The 18,911-nt window shown below is 39.5% G+C and overlaps 1 protein-coding gene across 4 annotated transcripts in view; it reads left to right on the plus strand.

The window, feature by feature from the left end:
* TULP4 (TUB like protein 4) overlaps positions 1-18,911 on the plus strand; it is a 172,164-nt gene that overhangs the window by 95,193 nt on the left and 58,060 nt on the right. For all 4 annotated transcript variants that reach the window (XM_064447095.1, XM_064447098.1, XM_064447096.1 and 1 more), the window contains 2 exons: positions 8,198-8,326; positions 8,638-8,799. In XM_064447095.1, the coding sequence (XP_064303165.1) occupies positions 8,198-8,326; positions 8,638-8,799 (291 nt within the window). The remainder of the gene's footprint in view (positions 1-8,197; positions 8,327-8,637; positions 8,800-18,911) is intronic.

Raw genomic sequence — 18,911 nt, forward strand, 5'->3', positions numbered from 1 at the left:
AACATGCAACTTCCAGTTCTGATGGGTAACCCATCAAAGATCCTCAGCTACCAAACGCATTTATTGGATATACCTTGCATACAGCTAATTTCTGTTGGTGTTTTTTAAATGTCCCCTACAACTGTAGTTCTTTGAAGCCACAATTAAAAGTGGTGATTCCAAAGTGAAAAAGAGTAATTCCTTTGGAACTGGCCCTGTGAGCCACTTCATCTGTAAGAGCATAACACTTCTTGTTTGGTACCCGTGAGGGGTATTGGGGATGCTTTCCTCTAAGGTAGGTGATCAGATGGCATGTTTTGTGTTCTGTGAACATAAAAAATGGTTACATGGCAAATCCTTGGGATTAACAGACTTTGGGGATATATTTCTTAAAAAGAAGTGTATGACTTAAGGAACGTAAGGAGATTTGTAAAGCTTTAGAGTCTTTAGGAAGCCCTCATCTTGGCAGTTTACTATCAAGGCTCCTAAATGTATTCAGTGAGATGTTGACAGTCTAGGTATTTTTAAGACGACATCTTCCTCACACTAAGTATATTCCCTCCTCAATGTAGCTATCGAAACAAATGTTCTCTTGCAGTTGCCTATTTGCCAAAATCATCTCCTGGAGCTTTTAAAGGTCAGCCTACCTTCCATTGGGGATTGGATGCCAGCTGTGTGATATCTTTCAAGAATAGGTATATGTGGTAGCTTGGATGCCAACCCAAGATACCTTTTAAAAATAAGCATGTGTGGCATACGTCTGCAAAGCAAATATACAAAACTTGCTGGGGAGCATCAACACTCTCCCCAGCGGGTGAGCAACAACACTATTACTTGCAGAAGGTACCAGGCACTCACACGGAGAGCGAGTGAGCGCTGGGTGAATGGTTACCTCCCCTGTGCTTGCTTAGAGGGTTATTGCTGGTAAACTGCGCTCCTCCTGCCTGGCCTTTTCTCTTTCTGCAGCTGAGCAGATGATCTGAGTCTTTGCCAGCCCGGTGCATGCTCTAAGCATTGCAAAAACAAGTGCCAAGCAGAAAGGGGAAAAAATGAGAGCAAGTGTATTGTACAAATGGCACAGAGCTTCTGATATATCCATACATTGTACTTACCTTTAGACCCTTACCTGAGGTGTTTGAGTTAGGGATGTAGTTGTTTGGAGTAGGTTTTCATGTGAAGGCCACAAAGAAGTCAGAAGTCTTGGTGGTCAGAAGCAAGTACAGGGTTGGACCTGGACCTTTCACGTCCATTAAGGTCAGCACCTTGTTACTGGTCCAGCCTTACCTGTGATTTCAGTCAGTGCAAGGTTAGGTCCCCAGGTGACACAGATGTCACGCTTTGCTTACTGATAATGTTATACCATGAAATCAGATTTCCAGTTTAAAAAAAAAAAAGTGCTATTCAGATTTGGTCCTTGCATGGATTTTTTTTTTTTTTTATATTTAAAACTTCATAGTTAGTAGCTTTTATATCATCTCTCACAAGAATGTTGTTATATTTGTTTAAATAGTATATATATAGAAATTGAAGCTCCTTTTCAAAGAGCAGAAAAAACCAAGGTGGCAGCTGCTGGCAGAGTAGTACATTTTTTTCAAGGAAAAAGTAGGATCCTGGTATAAAGGGGCAGACCTCTGATATATGAGTGGCACTGGAAAACACTGCCCACAGCAGCAGCTGAAGCTCCCAGGGGCTGTGAGGAGCTGCAGTGCCCGGCCGCCAGCACACCTCACCAGTGGCTGCAGCTTCTCCCATGGCAAGGGTAAGGCTTATTAAAGAACATCCATCCCTGAGATATCTGGAGACTTCTCCAGTCCTTCCAGGAAGAGAGTTAATTTTCTTATTATTTAGACTAAAGCAACACAAAGAATTTGGATGGTGTTTTCTGCTCCAAGACTTCGTTCACCATTCCTTTACCCACTAGAACGTGCAGCCCCTATTGCAAGTTGGCAGTTTTTCTCAAGAAATGTAGACACTGACTGTTATAAATTTGCTGTTCTTTAGCTGCAGCACAATGTTTGTTATTAATAGTAGTAGTTTCTTATTAATAATTCTTTGATGGGTATCATACCTTGGAAACTGACAGCTACATATGCAAACGAAGCACTTCCACCCGGGTGTCATGTCTCTGGAAACAAAAAGTCAAAGCTCTGCAGGTGAGGGAGAGACAGGGACTGTGTCATTAGAGAATGCAATATAACACAAGTAAGATAGGAGGATGGGTGTGCCACCCTGGGAGAGGCAAACTAGCTGTCTACCATGTCTGCTGATTTTTTGTCTATTGTTATTAGTAGGAAAAACGTGATGTTTTTCGCGTGATTGAATTAGTTCAAACGGAGAGAATTAGCCTGACGTGATTGTCATGGCAAGAAATGAAAGTCATAAGTGAAGACGAAAGTCAGAACAGTTGCAAACAATCTGTTTTCAGCATGAGAAATTAGGAGAGAGAAACATGAGTAGCGTTCACTTTAAAAATATTAGCATTTAAAAACTAGTTAAACTTTATGTTTCATTGAACTAAACATATGCAGAACTATTTAGAACCAAGCGTTGGTTATAGGTAAAGTATAGTGAGAAGCAGCAGCTTGTTACCTGCAACCGTACTGCTTATTCTGGGCGCCTGTTGTCAGTTTTAAATTACATTTTAGTTATTAAAATCTGCTTTAGTTAACTAACTTCAAGTCAACAAATGTACATAGTTGGCACAGTTTCCTCAAGGATTTAATAGAGATGAGTGCTCATGGACACACCCATGTTATATATATGTAATGCATATGCACAAGATGTATATCTGTATATATTATGTAGAGGGAGACACTGAACCGTATTAGCAAGTAAAGGTGGTTATTGGTTTCTCTGATCCCTTTACTTTTACATTTATTTCTGCTCCCCACTGCACACTGATCTTTTTTCTTTGATAGATATACTTACGCACCTCTTCATCTTTGTTGCCATTAATAAACCATGATGTGTGCCAGCATGTTGCACGTACTGTATGCACTATGTGCACATATTTCTCTGTGCTTGTAACCATGAGTGAAGGTCAATCTACTTATTAGGGGATTGCATAATAGCGTTGCTAGATACAGCGAACAGATGATGCTCAGTGATCCTAGGTAAATTTTCCAGTTCCCTTTTCCAATGCTTTGTTTCAACCCTCATATGTTCCTTTAAAAACTTAAATACTTTCCTAAAAGCACAGGATTGGAAGAAGCCTTCGGATAGACTGAGTCCTGTGCTCTGCTACCATAGGCAATAGCCTCATCTCCTTTATTAGTTCTTCTATTTCTGTCCTAGGAACAGTTAGGTCTTTTGCCGTCACTGCTTGGAAGGTGGATTCATGTCAGCACTTTTCAATAGCATTAGAAATGTAGTACGATTGATTGGGGGGGAAAAAAGGCCAGCAATTGCATAGAATGTTTAGTGTTGTATATGCTCAATGGACTTACAGCGCATTAAATCCCATGCACCCTGCAAAGATGCCTAATTCACTTGTAGTTTCAGAAATGCTCGTGCCAGACAAAGGAATGTGGCTCTCCAGGTGTGACAAATTGTGCCGTAATCAAATATTTGCCCTCAAGCGTTCTCTACTCTCTATTGCTCCCATAGTCCATCTGCAACCAGATCTCCATGTTGTATGTGAAGATAAATGCTGGAGAAGACCTCTATCTTGAGAGCATATGCCTGCTCCCCAATAAAATGGATGGAGGATTGGAGGTTTAAAAAATTACTCACTGTGACTCACTACAGTGCCATGTAGTTTCTTTTCAGTAGTATAATCTATCTAAATCTGGTAAGGAACTCTAGGAACTAATTGCCCTAGTTATTTACCCATTTATTTTTTCTACATGTTTGTCCCTTGCCTCTATAGCAATTCTGTACTGTATGTTCTAGGGACTACAGAGGTAAGATTTCAGTAGTGACTGTTGTATGGTATTCTAGATTAAGGACTTCTGCTCTTGGAATGTTGATTGGTATCATATTTTCAGTCATCTCCTTCAGAAACTGTAATGAAATTAGGAATAACAAAAGCTCTCAGAATGCTTTGGATTTTAGCGGGTTTGTGTTAGAAAATGTGAAAAAAATAATAAAAGTGTCAATAACATGTAATGAATTTAAATAGCCAAACCTGGCTTCTGTTGGGAAGAGGACACATTTACTATAAATCACGTACATGCTACTCCAAAAAGTTGCAGTTACTCAAAATTTCTTCTCTAAGATTTTAATAAATAACAACATTGCTAGCTGCATGATGGTCTTTCTAAGAAACTTAATGATTTTTCAGGCAAGAGACTGATTGTACTTTCTTTTGTTATTTGCAGTAATGGACCAAAAAGCATTAGAGTGAATGAAAGTGGAAATTCTAAAGCATAATTCAGTGCTCTTTTTTTTTAAAAAAATATTCTGATGTTTTTTCAGTTAGAATAATACAGATATTTCCTTTTCTGCAAGACAAGACCTTTTCTAAATGGAGCATCTGTGAGGATGGGAAGTAACTGAGGTTCATAAACTAAAACTTATGTTTGCACAACATTTTAAATTGAGAAATGTTAATTCTTGATTAGTCCATAGTACTGGAAGTGAATGCATGGGTTCATCTCCCAAGTGTACGTTAGCTATATTTTCTCATTTTATACATAAACAATTTTTTTAATGTTGAGAATACCAAATCCTCATGTATGCTTAATTTGTGATGAAAATAATTTTAAGTTTGGGGTTTTTTTTCTAATTCTGCTGCGTTTGCAGCATTATAGTATATGGTCAGTTTTTAGGGAGAGTTTCTAGCACCTTTACGATTAATTAAATTTAATTCCTGAAGATCATGTTGACAGTTAAAACAGAGCTATTGAACATGCTGAATGTTCCACTTTTGAAACAAATCTTTCACTGCTGTGCACTGTATAAAAAGAAGCTCAAAGAAAACCTAAGATGCTGATTCAGAAGCTCATTGAACTTCATGGAAGCCATCCTGTTTGGGCATGATATATTGGCCTTTACATTGTACTTAATATATTAAGCCAGGAGTTCCTTGAAGTTTTAGTCATGGGAGATCATTTCCTGTATGGGATAGCGGTTCAGAAGCTGATCAGTGCTTGTGATACAAATTTTTTCTACAGTAGAACACACACAATTTGCAATTTTTACAGTATTTTTAAGAAAAAACACAAACAAGCCAAAATAATTAGGTAATACACAAAGGCTGTGTGGACCACAAATGGTCCACAGACAACTTTCTTTGGCACAGCAACGTTTTTGCTCTTTCAATACAAGATAAAACAGTTTATTCCTTGGGTACCTGTGTGAAGGTGCTAAGTAGGAAGCAGAGGACCATAAAGGCAGAAGTGAAAATGGGTCCCGTATGAGTTGAAGCTGTTAGTGAAAGTAATGATATTTTTGCATTTATGGGTTAGCAATAAAATTCCTCTTTGCAGAGGGGTAATTCAAGCTTATGCATTATTTAAGTGTGCTATCAATGGGGCATGTTTTCATACGCTTTACGTTTTAGCCAACATAAAAGCCAAAAGTAATTTAATTCTTAGGGCAATACTCCTTCCTTTCTTTATCTCTGCTTTTGTGTGTTATGAAAAATGAAATAAAACTAAGCTCAAAATATTCAAAGCAGCTGTAGACTCAGCACCTGTAGTCAGATGTTAAATGTAAATGATGGAAGCATCTTTAAAATTACCTCATAAAATGGTAACATTTACTCTGTGTTTAAAGAAGTTGAATTTTCAAATTACAAATCTGCTTCATTTATAAGTATGTTATCAGAAGGCATATAAAAGCATTATCTCACTGTCATTTGTGACTGAAAAGCAGTTAGTTTGTTTTGGAAGTTACTAATTTGTATCTAATTGGGACGGAGGGAGGGATGCTCTGGTTAATCTTGTTTATATTCACATGTACCCTTGGATGCTTTATCAAATCCAAAGAAAAGACAGTGTGTACAGAATTTTAATCAAAAGGTACCTTCAAGTTTTAGCAAGATTTCTATTTAAAATAGGAAAGAGACCAACCACATCAGGGTAACTTTTGTCAGTTTGCCTGTAATTTGTGTCATTAAGTGAGCTGGTGCATCAAATCTATAAATTCATATGCTCATCTCAAATCTTTGCCAGACAAAAGAGGGCACTCTTAAGACAGTACCACCTTTGGCAGTAGTTAAAAAACACGTTATTTGAACTATTAGTTTTATCTTTTGTTCTGAAGTTTTCCCTAGCAATTTTTTCTGTATGATCTATGAAATGTCCAACATGGGCACTGTCTAAGCATTAAAGGTCTGATTTTCTGTGGCAATAAGTACCTTCCACTCCATTAATAGTCATTGTTAGTCTTAGTGGCCTCCAACCTTAAAGGCTGGGGTGAAGATTTTTCAGTGTTATCCTTGTGTTACATATGGCGTTTTCTTCACTTCTTTCATAGTACTGTTAGGCATTACTGGCAAGTACAGTTATGTCGTTGTTGCATTTTGCCTCAGGGTGGATGAAACGATGGGTTTGTGCATGGGAGTTCACCAAATAGAAAACAAAATTCTGATGTATCTGTGCTATTCTTGTGTAGATGGAAGGGACAGAGTGAAACCTCTGCCAAAGTAGAGCTGCTTGTATTAATATGTTGGAAGATTTTATTTACTGCTCTTCCAAAAACAAACAAATAAAAAAAGCAGCGTGTGGTATAATCCATCTAGTGGCATGATATAATCCACCCAACTAGAGACAGGACTTGGGACTTGGAGGGCAGCTGCAAGGTTATAATCAAGCAGAAACAGGTGGTTTTTCACAAAATCTCAGTGGGATTCTTCTTAGCTGCTTACCAGCAGAGAGGTGGTTTGTCATACTCGCTTCTCCCCATAATCTTCACATATGCGTGAAGAAACAGTTTTCCTTTAGCTGTTTAATCGTTCAAGGGCTGATGCTTCAGTCTGGCGAGCTACACTGATATACACGTTCTGAAGTTCTGACCCTTGACGCTCTGTTAATAAATGTAGCACTCGCTAAATAAGTGTAAGATCATCCTTTCAGCTGTCAAGTTAAGGTTTCGGATGTGCATATTTATATCCTAATTCTGAAAAATGACTGCTGATTTTGTTGTGAAGTGTGGTGGATCTGTCTACTCAGAGCTCATCTTAGGACTGGGATCATCAGGAGCATCAGTCCATCTCTGTAAACAGCAAAATATATTTCATTAAAATCTTCTCCTTTTGTCTCTTTTAAATGATTAATTATCTACTTAGATTTACAAAAAAGCATCATTAGAGCTGGATGCTCCTTTAGTTAAAATAACACCCTACTGATTGACTATTTAGCATATGTTTTCTTTGTTTGCATATGCCATGTCTCTTTAAAGTAACTTGGGGGAATCTTCTTGTGTATGAACATAAGCGTCCTATATATATCTGCATGATTTTGAAATAAAACTAATTTGGAAATAAGTTTTTAAGAAAAAGTCACTAACAGAAGGTAAATGGTTATACAGCTAATTTCTGCTTCAAGCACTAGGATGGCATCTTTCTTCAAGTTCTATACTGAGGTCTCAAGAGATACTGTATTTGTTAAATTGATACATTAATTAGAAATGAGAGAGCAATTTGTTGGGTTTAGACTCGATTAGATTCTCCAGAAAAGCCCAGCTAGTTCTAATGTAGAGAGAAGAGCCTAAAACTACTTTGTATTCCTTCTGCACTCAGTAGCAAAGCAACTTTTCTATGAAACTTATTTTTTTAATAATATGGGACTCTCAATTTTTTTTTCATGTCACTATTGATATGAGCATTCAAATTCAATCTGATAGCGATGCATGCAACTTCATCTGAAGTCAGCAGGAGGTGATGATTTGACGTAGAGTCTGACAGGCTGAGATTACAGTCGGGGAAATCATTTGGAAGTGTGTTGGATGGTCTGTACGGGGCCTCCTGTTTGCTGCTTCTGTAATGAAATCCTACATACCAGTATACAGTGTGTTTTTGTTGAAAGCATGCGATGCCTTCCAAAAAGGCCTGACGGTGAGAGATTGTGCATTTCCTGACAGCCATGGCAAAATGATTCCAGCTGTTCTTGAGAGGCGCCTAATGCTGTGCTGAAAATTACTATTTTCTACATCTTCTTCAGGATTTAAATGCTGCAGTGTTTATTTTGCAGTATTGTTTAACTGGTTCTTGTTAAATAGTTGTTAGCACAACACACAGTTTTGGTAATGCTGTTTTCGTTTGTAATCTTTTAAGGTTGTGCTGGTGAGATGGAACGAACCATTCCAGAAATTAGCAACCTGCGATGCAGATGGAGGAATATTTGTTTGGATACAATATGAAGGCAGATGGTCTGTGGAGCTTGTGAATGATCGAGGGGCACAGGTTGGTATGCATGTTTTCTCTGCAATCAAGAGCGATCAAGTCCTGAGAGGCAAAATGAAGAGAACAATGAATGGTGCTTTATACCTTTCAAAAAGCACAGGAGAAAATGAAACATTCCTTTATTGAAAGGAATATTCAAGGATTGTCACAAAGACGCTTTGCAGGGACAGCTGCTTTATCCAATAGCCGTGACATCAGAGCTACAACTGGGCTAATAGTTGCCTTGTCTAGTTCTGTGCAGTGCTACCTTCTATTAAAAAAAAATTCCTACATGGCCCATATATCTATTTTCTTGTCTTTGATATGTTAAGGTAAGCGACTTTACATGGAGCCATGATGGGACTCAAGCACTTATCTCCTATAGAGATGGATTTGTGCTGGTCGGTTCAGTCAGCGGGCAAAGACACTGGTCTTCAGAAATAAACTTGGAGAGTCAGATCACCTGTGGCATATGGACTCCAGATGACCAACAGGTAACAGGGCTTTTTGAGGTATTAACTGTGTTGCTTTGATATACTATAGAGTACATCTCTTTGAAGTTCAGTAAAATGGTCACTTTGTAAGAACAGTTTCCTCAAAACTGGTGCTCCCACAGGTAACAGAAATTTAATTCATCCTGTCATTCTCATTAGGCAAATATGATAATGTACCAAGGTACCTGTCATCACTTTTCACCCCAATTCACACACAGTCATGTTCAAAGTTGTTTGAGACAGGAATCTGTAATTGTACTCCTAACTTGTTGATACAGCTATCTTCAAAATGCATTTCAGCAGGGGTACAGCCTGGAGACAGCAGAGAAACATCTGACTGGCCATTCTGTATACAGCAGTTCCAGTGACAGATCTGGTTATGTTTGCCTTCACATGAGTAAATGGATCGAATTGATTGAGTGTCAGAGAGACCTCAGCCTTATGCAAAAAACACCATTTGAAAGAGGGATATTTTTCCAGCCATTGAGTCCAAAACTGGCTGAGCTTTGTAAAAGCCAGTCAAAAAATTCTTCTTTACTATTTTTCTAAAGAAGTGTATGGTACTGGTCACACCACCATTTATAGTGGGGCTTGAGCTAGGCCATTGGCTTCATCTGCAGAACATACAACGGCCCTTTGCCATTCATTGTTGAGCTTACTGGAACGGTCTTTCCTTCCGCATGCTTGCTGTCGTTATGGTTACTCTTTAAAGCCAGGGAGTCTAAATGCCTCTTTTTGAATCTGGGGAAATGTAAATCTTTACAATAAATAATTTACTTGAGATCAAGAGGAAAAGACAAGCAGCAGAAGTAGGAGGGGAAACTAAGATCTAATAGCTCTGAGTCCTATGTTTTAAACATGAGGCTACCCCATTTGTGTGATACTCAGTTGTTGATACTGTAGTTGGAAATATCTTCACTTGAATGTTTAGTTTGGATTGACTACTGCCTTTAATTCAATTTAGCCAGTATGTTTGTACTTTCTAATCTGGATGCTCCTTAAGTGGTTATTCCAGAAAACAAACACTTGTTCAGTGTCCAGGTAAGTGCATTCAAACATAATGGCCAGTTCCAGCTGTGTGAACATCACTTGCTCAAGTAACTGATTCTGCTGCCAACAAATTCGCTGAAGCAGAGGCCAACTCCAGCCACGAGCTTGATGTTGCTCCGCACAGTTCTCCTAACTATGGGGTTTGCACGTCAAGTGATGATGGATCTTTATACTGTTCTTCAGAGTTGGTGGAAAGAAGTGATCTTTTTAAAATGTGTTTAGATGTATTTGCCTGTGGAAGCACAAGGAAATATGATTCACTAAGGTACTAGGCAAGAGACTATGCTCAGTTCAAACTAAAAATAGCAAACTGAGAGGGGGAAGGACATTGCATATATTACACACAGATAAGCTCGTACAGAAATGGATACCCTTACTAGTTTATCTCCTTATCTAATTTCTCTCCTGTTTTGTATCTGTGCAAATGAGAACAGAATATTGTTCTATTCTAGAGTAGCTTCAGCATCTTCCCTATTGCACAATGGAATCTACTTGTCAGTACAGTGAGTGAAAGATAAATGTCAACATTTAAATTTATATTTTCATACTATTCTTTTTGTCACCCCTCTGGCACCATGAAGATTGCTGGTGAAAGTGTTCCTGGAAAACGTTACTCTCCATGGTCCCATGACCTTTAACACAATTAACTTGAAAAATTACATTTTCAAGGGGAATGTACGGTTCAGTATCTGTTTTCTACTGTCCTGATAAAAAATTGGCTTAATATTGTCTATCTGTTCACCTCAGTCTTTTGTTCTCTTAACTTTCTCCCTCAGCCCTTCACTGCATGCATCGTCCTCTTTTCTTTAAGTCTCATTTTCCATCTTTCCTCCTATCTGTCTGTTCAACACTGGTATGCTACATCCTCTGTCACTCTTCACCACAGCTCTGGGGCAGCTCTGCCAGAGGAGGGTGATTTCCTACCACCGTCTTTCTGTTTGAGGCAAGAAGTGGTTGGAGCTACAGTATTGCCAGCATCTTCTTGTTTGACAGAGTGTGCGTGGCTTCTGGGCTTGTGTCCTTGCTGTGCTTTGACACAGGCTTGCAAGTAAAGCACCTGAGGCAGCGGCTGATGCCACCTGTGGTTGAAACTCCATAATTAACACTTCCCAAAGTCTTTTGAGAGCCTAGAGATGGGATAAGAGCTGGAGAGATGGCCAGGATGGAGTATACTCCTGATAAAACTGTGCTTATAGGTGTATCTTTTAACTGATTCGGTACGTACTTTGCCCTGAGGAAGTTATTGGCTGATTTTATCGATACTAGATGCAATTCTTCTGCATTTCCTTTCAGGAAGAGAGTGGTATCATTCTTCTTGCCAGTCTGTTGTTTTTCAGGATTTCTTGAGCTCTCCTTGTGTGTTGGGGACAAACTTAATGTGAGTCATAGGATAGTTGATACTATCTGTTTGACTGCAGCGCATTCTTTCTTAGCATCATATGTCATCAGATGATCTCTGAAGGTCATCAGCAGACTTTTAGTGTGGCTCACGCCCAGGTCTTGAGTCCAGACTTTGAGCTGTGGGCTTCTTCAGCTAATTCAATACATAGGCCTTTTGATTGTGATTCCGCATGTTTATTGTAGAAGACTAGAAGTTAACTGTCTTTCTTCCATTGTGTGTCTGTAGTCCTGCTCCTGTGGAGGGCTTTAGGGTGTTTCCTGCTCTGGTACATTGTAACCAGAGCACACATTTGGCCGAGGCAAAGAGTCCCGTTATATCAACGGGCTCTTGAGGATAATAAGCAAATATGCAGAACAGGAAGACTTTACAGGACTGGGTCCTCTGTCTTGAGCAGAGTGCCATCTTGGTTAAACTCAGATGGATGGGATCTCTCAGGAGTGTGACCTTCCTTTCTCTGGTTTGAAATGTTTTTTTCAAGGCTACAGGAGGCTGTAGTAGAGCCTACTTCCTCGGGGTCATGTGGACTACTTTTCTGGTGAGAAGGCTCACCTAGGATCATGGAGGGATGAAAAGTATATTTGAAATGAAAAGTAAATTTGAAATATCAGACACTTCTGTACCCTGTACATACCAAGTAGACTGAATGACTTCCCAAGTGAGAAAAACTTGAGTTTTGTCTAGCCAAAGGGTTTGTTTATAATTACAGAAGCAATGTCAGTACATAATTAAGGATTTTTTCCTAAGCCCACAGGTCATATAAAATACCTTTCCAGTGCTGCTTCTGCCCTCTTGTGTGCTTGCTTAGCTCCTAGTGACATTTTTCTATCAAATTCTGCTGCCTTCAGGCCATCCTCTCCCTCTACTTCTCCCAGATTTTACCTGTTAAAGAGGCTTATTCTGTTCACAACAAGAGAAAGGCATAGTGTCAGAGAACTGGGTGAGAAGTGTAGAGGGTCTGATTATCCTCTTGTTTAGAGCAATATAGTGTAACTCCCTGGACTTCACTGGGGTTGTTTCTGTTGCTGTTTCTGGGTGTCAGAAGAGAATCAGAAGGAAATCACTCTCCAATAGAGGGAAGCCTTGATGAAAATGAATTAATATATTTTAATCCCTGGTTATCCCAAGAGGTACCATTAATTTGTTCCCTGCATCTCAGCTACTGTAAATTATTAGACTTTTCTGACAGCTGTAAGAGCCCATTTCTGGTTTTCTCCCATCCTCTTTCCTGTTGAAAGCTTTTATTTGTGGAAAATAAAGGACTGGTCAGGATTCTCTTTGGCCAGGACATGACAGACAACAGGTACGTGTGAACTTTGCCAGCACACTTCCTTCTGTTTGCTTTGAAAATAGGTATACAATCAGTTAGCTAGTTTGATTGGCATCCTGCTGGGTACATTAACTGTTGTATGTGGTCCCATTGCAACACAACGGGCATTAGTACTAGGAATGTGTAAATACAGGCCCCAAGTTTCAGCCTGCTCTGTGCCTAATCATACAAAATTCTGCTCTCAGTGGAAGAGAAAAGCAGCACAGGAACAGATACCGTGTGCACTGCAGGGTCTTAGGAGACACTGGAAGAAAACCTGTGAGACCAGAAGCAGACAAAACCAATTTTGTCTCAAAAACACAGGGTGCAGAAGGTCTGTATATTGTTTTTTTAAAAACAAAATATTTTGTCGTTTGCAGTAGCTGTGCAGAAAGGCAGTTTTTACACTGTTAGCTGCCAGCGCTTGCTATCCCTACTCCCATGGCAACAACAGATGCTTCAGCATCTTTTTCCGTGACAGGCACGAGGCAAGGGTAGGCTTCGGCTCCTTCGCCCTGCCTGCAGCGCCCTGCCTGCAGTGCTTCAGGGTGGAGCCCAGTGCACAGAAAGGAGCTTCACATGAAGGAGGGGGGATTTGTGCTACTTTTTGGGTCCAGCGATGTAGTCGGGTGGGATCTCTGTGCTAATACAGCACTTTGTGTCTCAGGTGTCCCCGATAGGATCAGCGCCATGCTGTGCCAAGTAGCTGCCATGAGGTAGGAGCTATGGCAAAATTGTCAACAGGAGGTTGGAGCTAGTTAACAAGAAGTGCTGTCAAATTGTTACTGGTGACACCAGGCATTTCATGAGCTTGCCTCTCAGGCTCCTTGGTTTTGGTGTGGCTTTAGTCCCTGGCAAGAATTTTAACTAATAAATCCATTAGAGTCTGCTTTTGGATCCACGCTTTTTCATCTGGTAGCAGTTGCTACCACCTTTTCAGGGAAATAGTCATTCCGAACAACTCCTGAGCTGGAAGTAGGAATAGCAGCCTTACCTAGCTTCCAGAACATGGCTTAAAAATAAGGAATTTGTTATTGAGAATGTTGTGTCTGTTTGGGCCATGATGTCATCTTCTCACCTATGTCTTCTTTTGCTTGTTGCTCTGGAACAAGGACTTTGTGATTGACTTCACCCTACCATTTTGCTTTTAATCAGGTGCTGTGGCACACGTCTCATTCAAACAGTCCTTGCTATTGCAGTAGTTGCGCTGATCAAGTTTAATTATGCTCAGACATCTAGCTGTGTGGAAAAAAAAAATCTTGAAGACAGCCTTCTAATGAGTTGACAGAATGATGAAAGGGAGCTGCAAACAGGCAACTGGGAAGGCAAATATTTACCTTAATTATTTTGAATGAAGGGAAGGAAGGACAAAATGAAAAAAAAATTACAGCCTGTAAAATTTGAAAGGGTAAGCAATTACTTTGGTCTTTATTAGAATACTTCTTGTCCCTATTAAGGATCTTCAGAGGTTCACATAAAGGACCCTTTAGAACGCCGGGGAATATCTATATTTTTGTGTCTTAATAAACTTGCATATTTTCCCCCATCCATTCTGGGTGCAGGGACTACCAAATGACCTTACATATATATGTCAGTGACCAGAGCCACTCAGAATTGCACTGTAAGATACAGTCTTTGACAAAGAACTGAAAGACTTATTTTCATTGATGGATGAGTTACTCAAATTACTGGGAAAAATGGCTAGAGGCTATTTATAGCATTGAAGAAGTGTCATTAATTAACTAGGCAGTTTATTCAAGCCACAAAGACTGCAGACAATGGTTAAACTGCATATAAGGATTGTAGCGTTGCATGCTGCATAATTGAGCAGTACCATTAAAATGCAAAAAGAGGGCAGGGGAAGGAGACTTCAGTTGTCTTTTGAGATAAATCCAGTTGTTATATAAAACAAACCAATAAACAAAACCCACCACAGCTTAACTGTCTTTAATATTTTGGACGATCTTTAGAAGCATTTCAAACCTTTGTGGCAGACTTGCTATTAAAATTAATGATTTCTGCTTGCTTGTGCTAAGGATTCTATGAATGTTTACTATCCTACTGCATCCTTTTATAGACAAAATATGTGGTTTTTTATAGATACGTAGAATGTTTAAATGTTTTTGCAGAGACTTCAGTATTCTTGCTTTATGTATTCATATGTGCTGGAAGCCACTAACTTTGTTTTTGTTCTTTGCTTGGTGACTTGATTTTTATGATGCTACATAATGATGACAGACAGATTTTGGGTGAAAAAGTAATGTGAATTCTAAGTGCTAGTTAGCCTTTCTTTCTCCTGTCTTTTTATTACATTGTTTTGAAGCTACATTATGCAGCTATTTCTGAAATAATAGATTTCTTTTTTTTTCCTGATGTCCATACATAGTTTTATTAGCATTGCCTTTCCTTTGCCTTTTTGCGTCAAGTAGGTTTTCATGCATCATTCTGTTGAGAATATGGCTTCCAGACAGAAGGAAGGAGAAGAGTTAAATAGCTTGGTGCACTGTGCCTTTTTTTAGTTGTCCTCTCTTTTTCTACCTAGCAATGAGCAGCTACACTGCAGATATCAGTACTCAGATGAAGACTTTATAGGCTTTGCCTTGAGTTTTGGGGAGGATAGAGAAGTAGTATGTTCTCCTCGGAGCCTCTAGGGTTTATCTACAGCTTTGGGAGCTGTGGCATCTCTCTGTGGGTTTATCCTAGACAAGGCTTTTCCTGCCAGAAACCCCAGTTGATACTGCACAGTTACTGAGTGGGTAATTGAAGGAGCGGAGCAACAAGGTGATGCTTCAGTGTGCTTTCTTCTTCCCACTTGCTTCGTCTGTGCCTTGCCTAATCTTTCCCTTGATGCTCTTCATCCAGCCTGTAGTGGCGAGACACTGAGAGAGCTGACGAGATGGTGCTATTTGTTCTAGTCATGAGGGCTGTAAGATGGGGGATGTTTATGTGCTGACAGCATAATGGCTCATTTTTTCTCAGTAACTCCTGCAATGTTTCATGTCAACACTGTTTCAGATGAGTCTTGCACAGAAATTTTGCCTTTAATGACTGTCTGAAAGGAAGAATACAACTGTTTTAATGTTTTGCTCATCCTTGTAGACAGGGTATTTAATGTTTGTTACTGTGAAAAGTGAATGGCTGAATGGGTTTCTGCATTGCCTTGGATGCACAGTGTACTAGGATGTTCGGGTCACCCTGAACAGTGTGTCTTGTAATTCTTTACCATGATCTGATATGACTCTCAGATAGGTCACAGTATTCTTGTTTTAGTTGACCAGAATCTGGGGTTTGTTAAACTCTGTGCACTCTACCACATCTTCCCCTCCCTCAGGAAAGAAAGGATGTCAATGACAGTGACAAACCAGAGATGGAGGGAGAGCTAAAGTCTTGTACTATTCAGTTAATGTGTCCACTTAGCATTTTTATACCAAGTACATTTTTGGAGCATCGGTGTTTGAGTCAGCAAACTAAAGACGTGTGCAGATAGAAACACAGCCAGTCTCTGTGTGGGAAATGGCAGGAATAAAGAAGTCATTTGCCTCTCCTCTCACCTTGCTGGCACTTTTACAGAAAGATGTGCTCATATAGCCTGAAGTCTTTAGTTCTTTGGGACAGGGAGTACTTATTTGAAACTGTGTTTCTGAAAAGCACTGTGTCATGCTGTGGGTCAAATAGTAATAACGAGGATTTGCAGTGCACCTGTGCAAAGTAGAAGCACATACGTATGCTACTTTTGAGGCAGTACAGAGAAAAAATGGCACCTCCTGCAGGAAGCCACTCTTTTTCTAAGAAGTCATCATATATAAGGTAGGAAAATTGCTTTGATTTGTTCGTTTAGATTTTGAGTTGATTGGGGAGGGCATGTGAATGGAAGTACAGTTCTTACAGATGAAAAATTCTCCAAACTGTGAAGGTTTTACAGCATTTTTTTCAGGAACAGTCTGTGTTACACCATTGCCAGAGCCACTTGGCTGAGAACGCTTTGGCCCCAGGACCCCTTTGGTTCATCCAGAGTTTTGTGGTCTTTTCAGTTCAAAAGAAATGTAGCTGCCAGAGTGGTTAATTTAAACTTTATTATCACTGGGCCTTGATCTGTTGATTTTTTGGAAGTTAGTAAGAGGACCAGGAGCCAAATGGGGTCTTGAACTTGGGTCAGATGTGTTCAAGCCTGTGAATAGTCTGAAACCTTGGTGCAGGCAAGGAGGATTAGTGTGATTTAATGAGGAAGAGGAGATCTGTGGATTTCTGCATTAGGTCTTCTCTGGGAACGCAAGGCCAAGTTTCATAGTAGATTGGAGAAGAAAGGTGATATTTTTGGAAAGTGATATCACATGGTCGTTCCATTGATTTGACAAAAAGAGATAGTATGCCAGTAGAAAGTGGGAGCAGTATCTCTTTATTCTCGAAAACCTTTCCCATCAGTGTTTCATCCTGCACGGATTCAACTTGAGCTCTCTGCTCTGTATCCAGGAGCCAGTTTCTTGTCAGTGTTCAGATGTTGAGGGATTGTTGGCAACTCCATCAGCTGAAAAGGGGTTAATCTTTCCCTGCTTTCCTTGCTTTGGGGAGGATAGTCATTCTTTTTCGATGCCTCATTTCAGTAACAGTGTATTACTCAGCCTGTCTTCATGTTGACGAAGTTATACTTGACCTCACCCACTCTACTTATTTCCTGATCATGGTGAGTTACCCATCTCTGCCAGCACCCAGGACCTAGAAGGAGAATGAAGAAGTTAAGAGGCTGGTTTCCATTAGCATATAGCTTAACCCAGGGGCTCTTTGATTTTGTATTATGAAATTCAAAACAGCAAGGACATTGCTTCTAAACTGCTTTGTATTGCATTCTCACTGGCTGAGAGTGCAATCCTTGTTGCTAAGTAATACCATTTTCAAGTAGGAAAAAAAAATGAAACCACAAAACCCCAGCAGAAACTCTCAGACTTCTAAAACTCTGAATGAAATTTTAGCTTCAGCGGTCAACATATCTTTTAGGAAATAACTAAAACCTGGCTTGGGAACAATGCAGAAGCCTGCCAAATGTATCAGTTGACTTCTTTGCCTGATTGAGTGGTTGTTGGTAAAACTAATTGCATTTTCCCACCTAACAGTACCAAATAGCTGGTTTTGTTGCTATATATAATTGGATATATATGAAGAATTACATGTTTTCATAGACAGGTGTGCAGTTTCCTGGCAGAGTTTATTGAGAAAACAGAAAATGGTGCTGCTTGAAGAGCACTCCAGAGTACTTCTGCTGTGGGAGCTTAGTGGTCCAGGCTCAGAGTCCTGTCCATGTTAAAAGCTACAGAAGATGTTCTGTAGAAGGTGTTCCAGCTGCTGGCATTTTGATCATTTTGCATTCTACTTTGACCGTGATTTGAAACCAGACACAAGCTTTTTTTTAAAAAAAAACACAATTCTTTTCCACATTGAAAGTAAACTGAGGCATATTGTTAATTCAGAAACATTATATAGAAGGGCAACTCTTTTCACTTAAAACTCTAATTGTGATAGGAGGCTTCCCGGAAAAATGCCTCAGGAGTCAAGAAAGAATATAGAAATGGAAAAACACAAGTCAAAATTGGTCCAGGTGTAATTACAGGGACATGTACTAATCAGTCTTTCTGTCATTTGCCAGATTGCTTTCAAATAACATTGTCTTTGCCTGGACAATTGCTTCTATCCCCACATGTCCAGAGTCTTTTTATAGCTTGAAGTCCTGATTTTGAGACTACTTACATTTTTTACTCCTGAAACAGTGTGCAAGGCTGTAACTAATTTACAGTCATTCACCTATGTTATACTATTTTAGAGAGAAATATTTTAGTATTTAAATATTTATTAAATGGATTTGTCACCAGGATCTCCAGTGTATTCACTTTGTCTTCTCATTTGAGGGCTTTGTAATAGTTATCTAGACCCTATGGACTTTGTAGGAGAGAGAAGGAACAAGCCTGAAAGTAGGTAACTGAACCACTGCTGCTTTTGAAAGCATTAATGGTCTTGAATGAGAATTTCACTGCTGTGTATATATGCAGTTAGCTGGATGATCTCGTGGTGTATCTTCCCTGTGTGGGGCCGGTAACTCCTCTTGTCCAAAGGAAACAAAAACTCTTCTTAGTTTTTACAGACATAAAGACAGTCAAAGAAAACCTAGTGCTTTCCCCCCAAGCTTGTGTGTGAATTGTGGTGATGTCTCTTTTTGTGTTGGTTCAAGAAATCATTTTACAGCAACTGAATTTTTAATGGAAGTAAAAAGTATTCAGCAGGAGAGCAGCTGTCTCCCTCTCTCTGGTTCTCTTTCTTTCTCTCTGCATTTTGAGATAAAAAGAAGAAAAGCCAGAAATACCACAC

The sequence above is a fragment of the Phalacrocorax carbo genome, chromosome 3 (assembly GCF_963921805.1).
Source record: "Phalacrocorax carbo chromosome 3, bPhaCar2.1, whole genome shotgun sequence".
Lineage (NCBI taxonomy): Eukaryota > Metazoa > Chordata > Aves > Suliformes > Phalacrocoracidae > Phalacrocorax > Phalacrocorax carbo.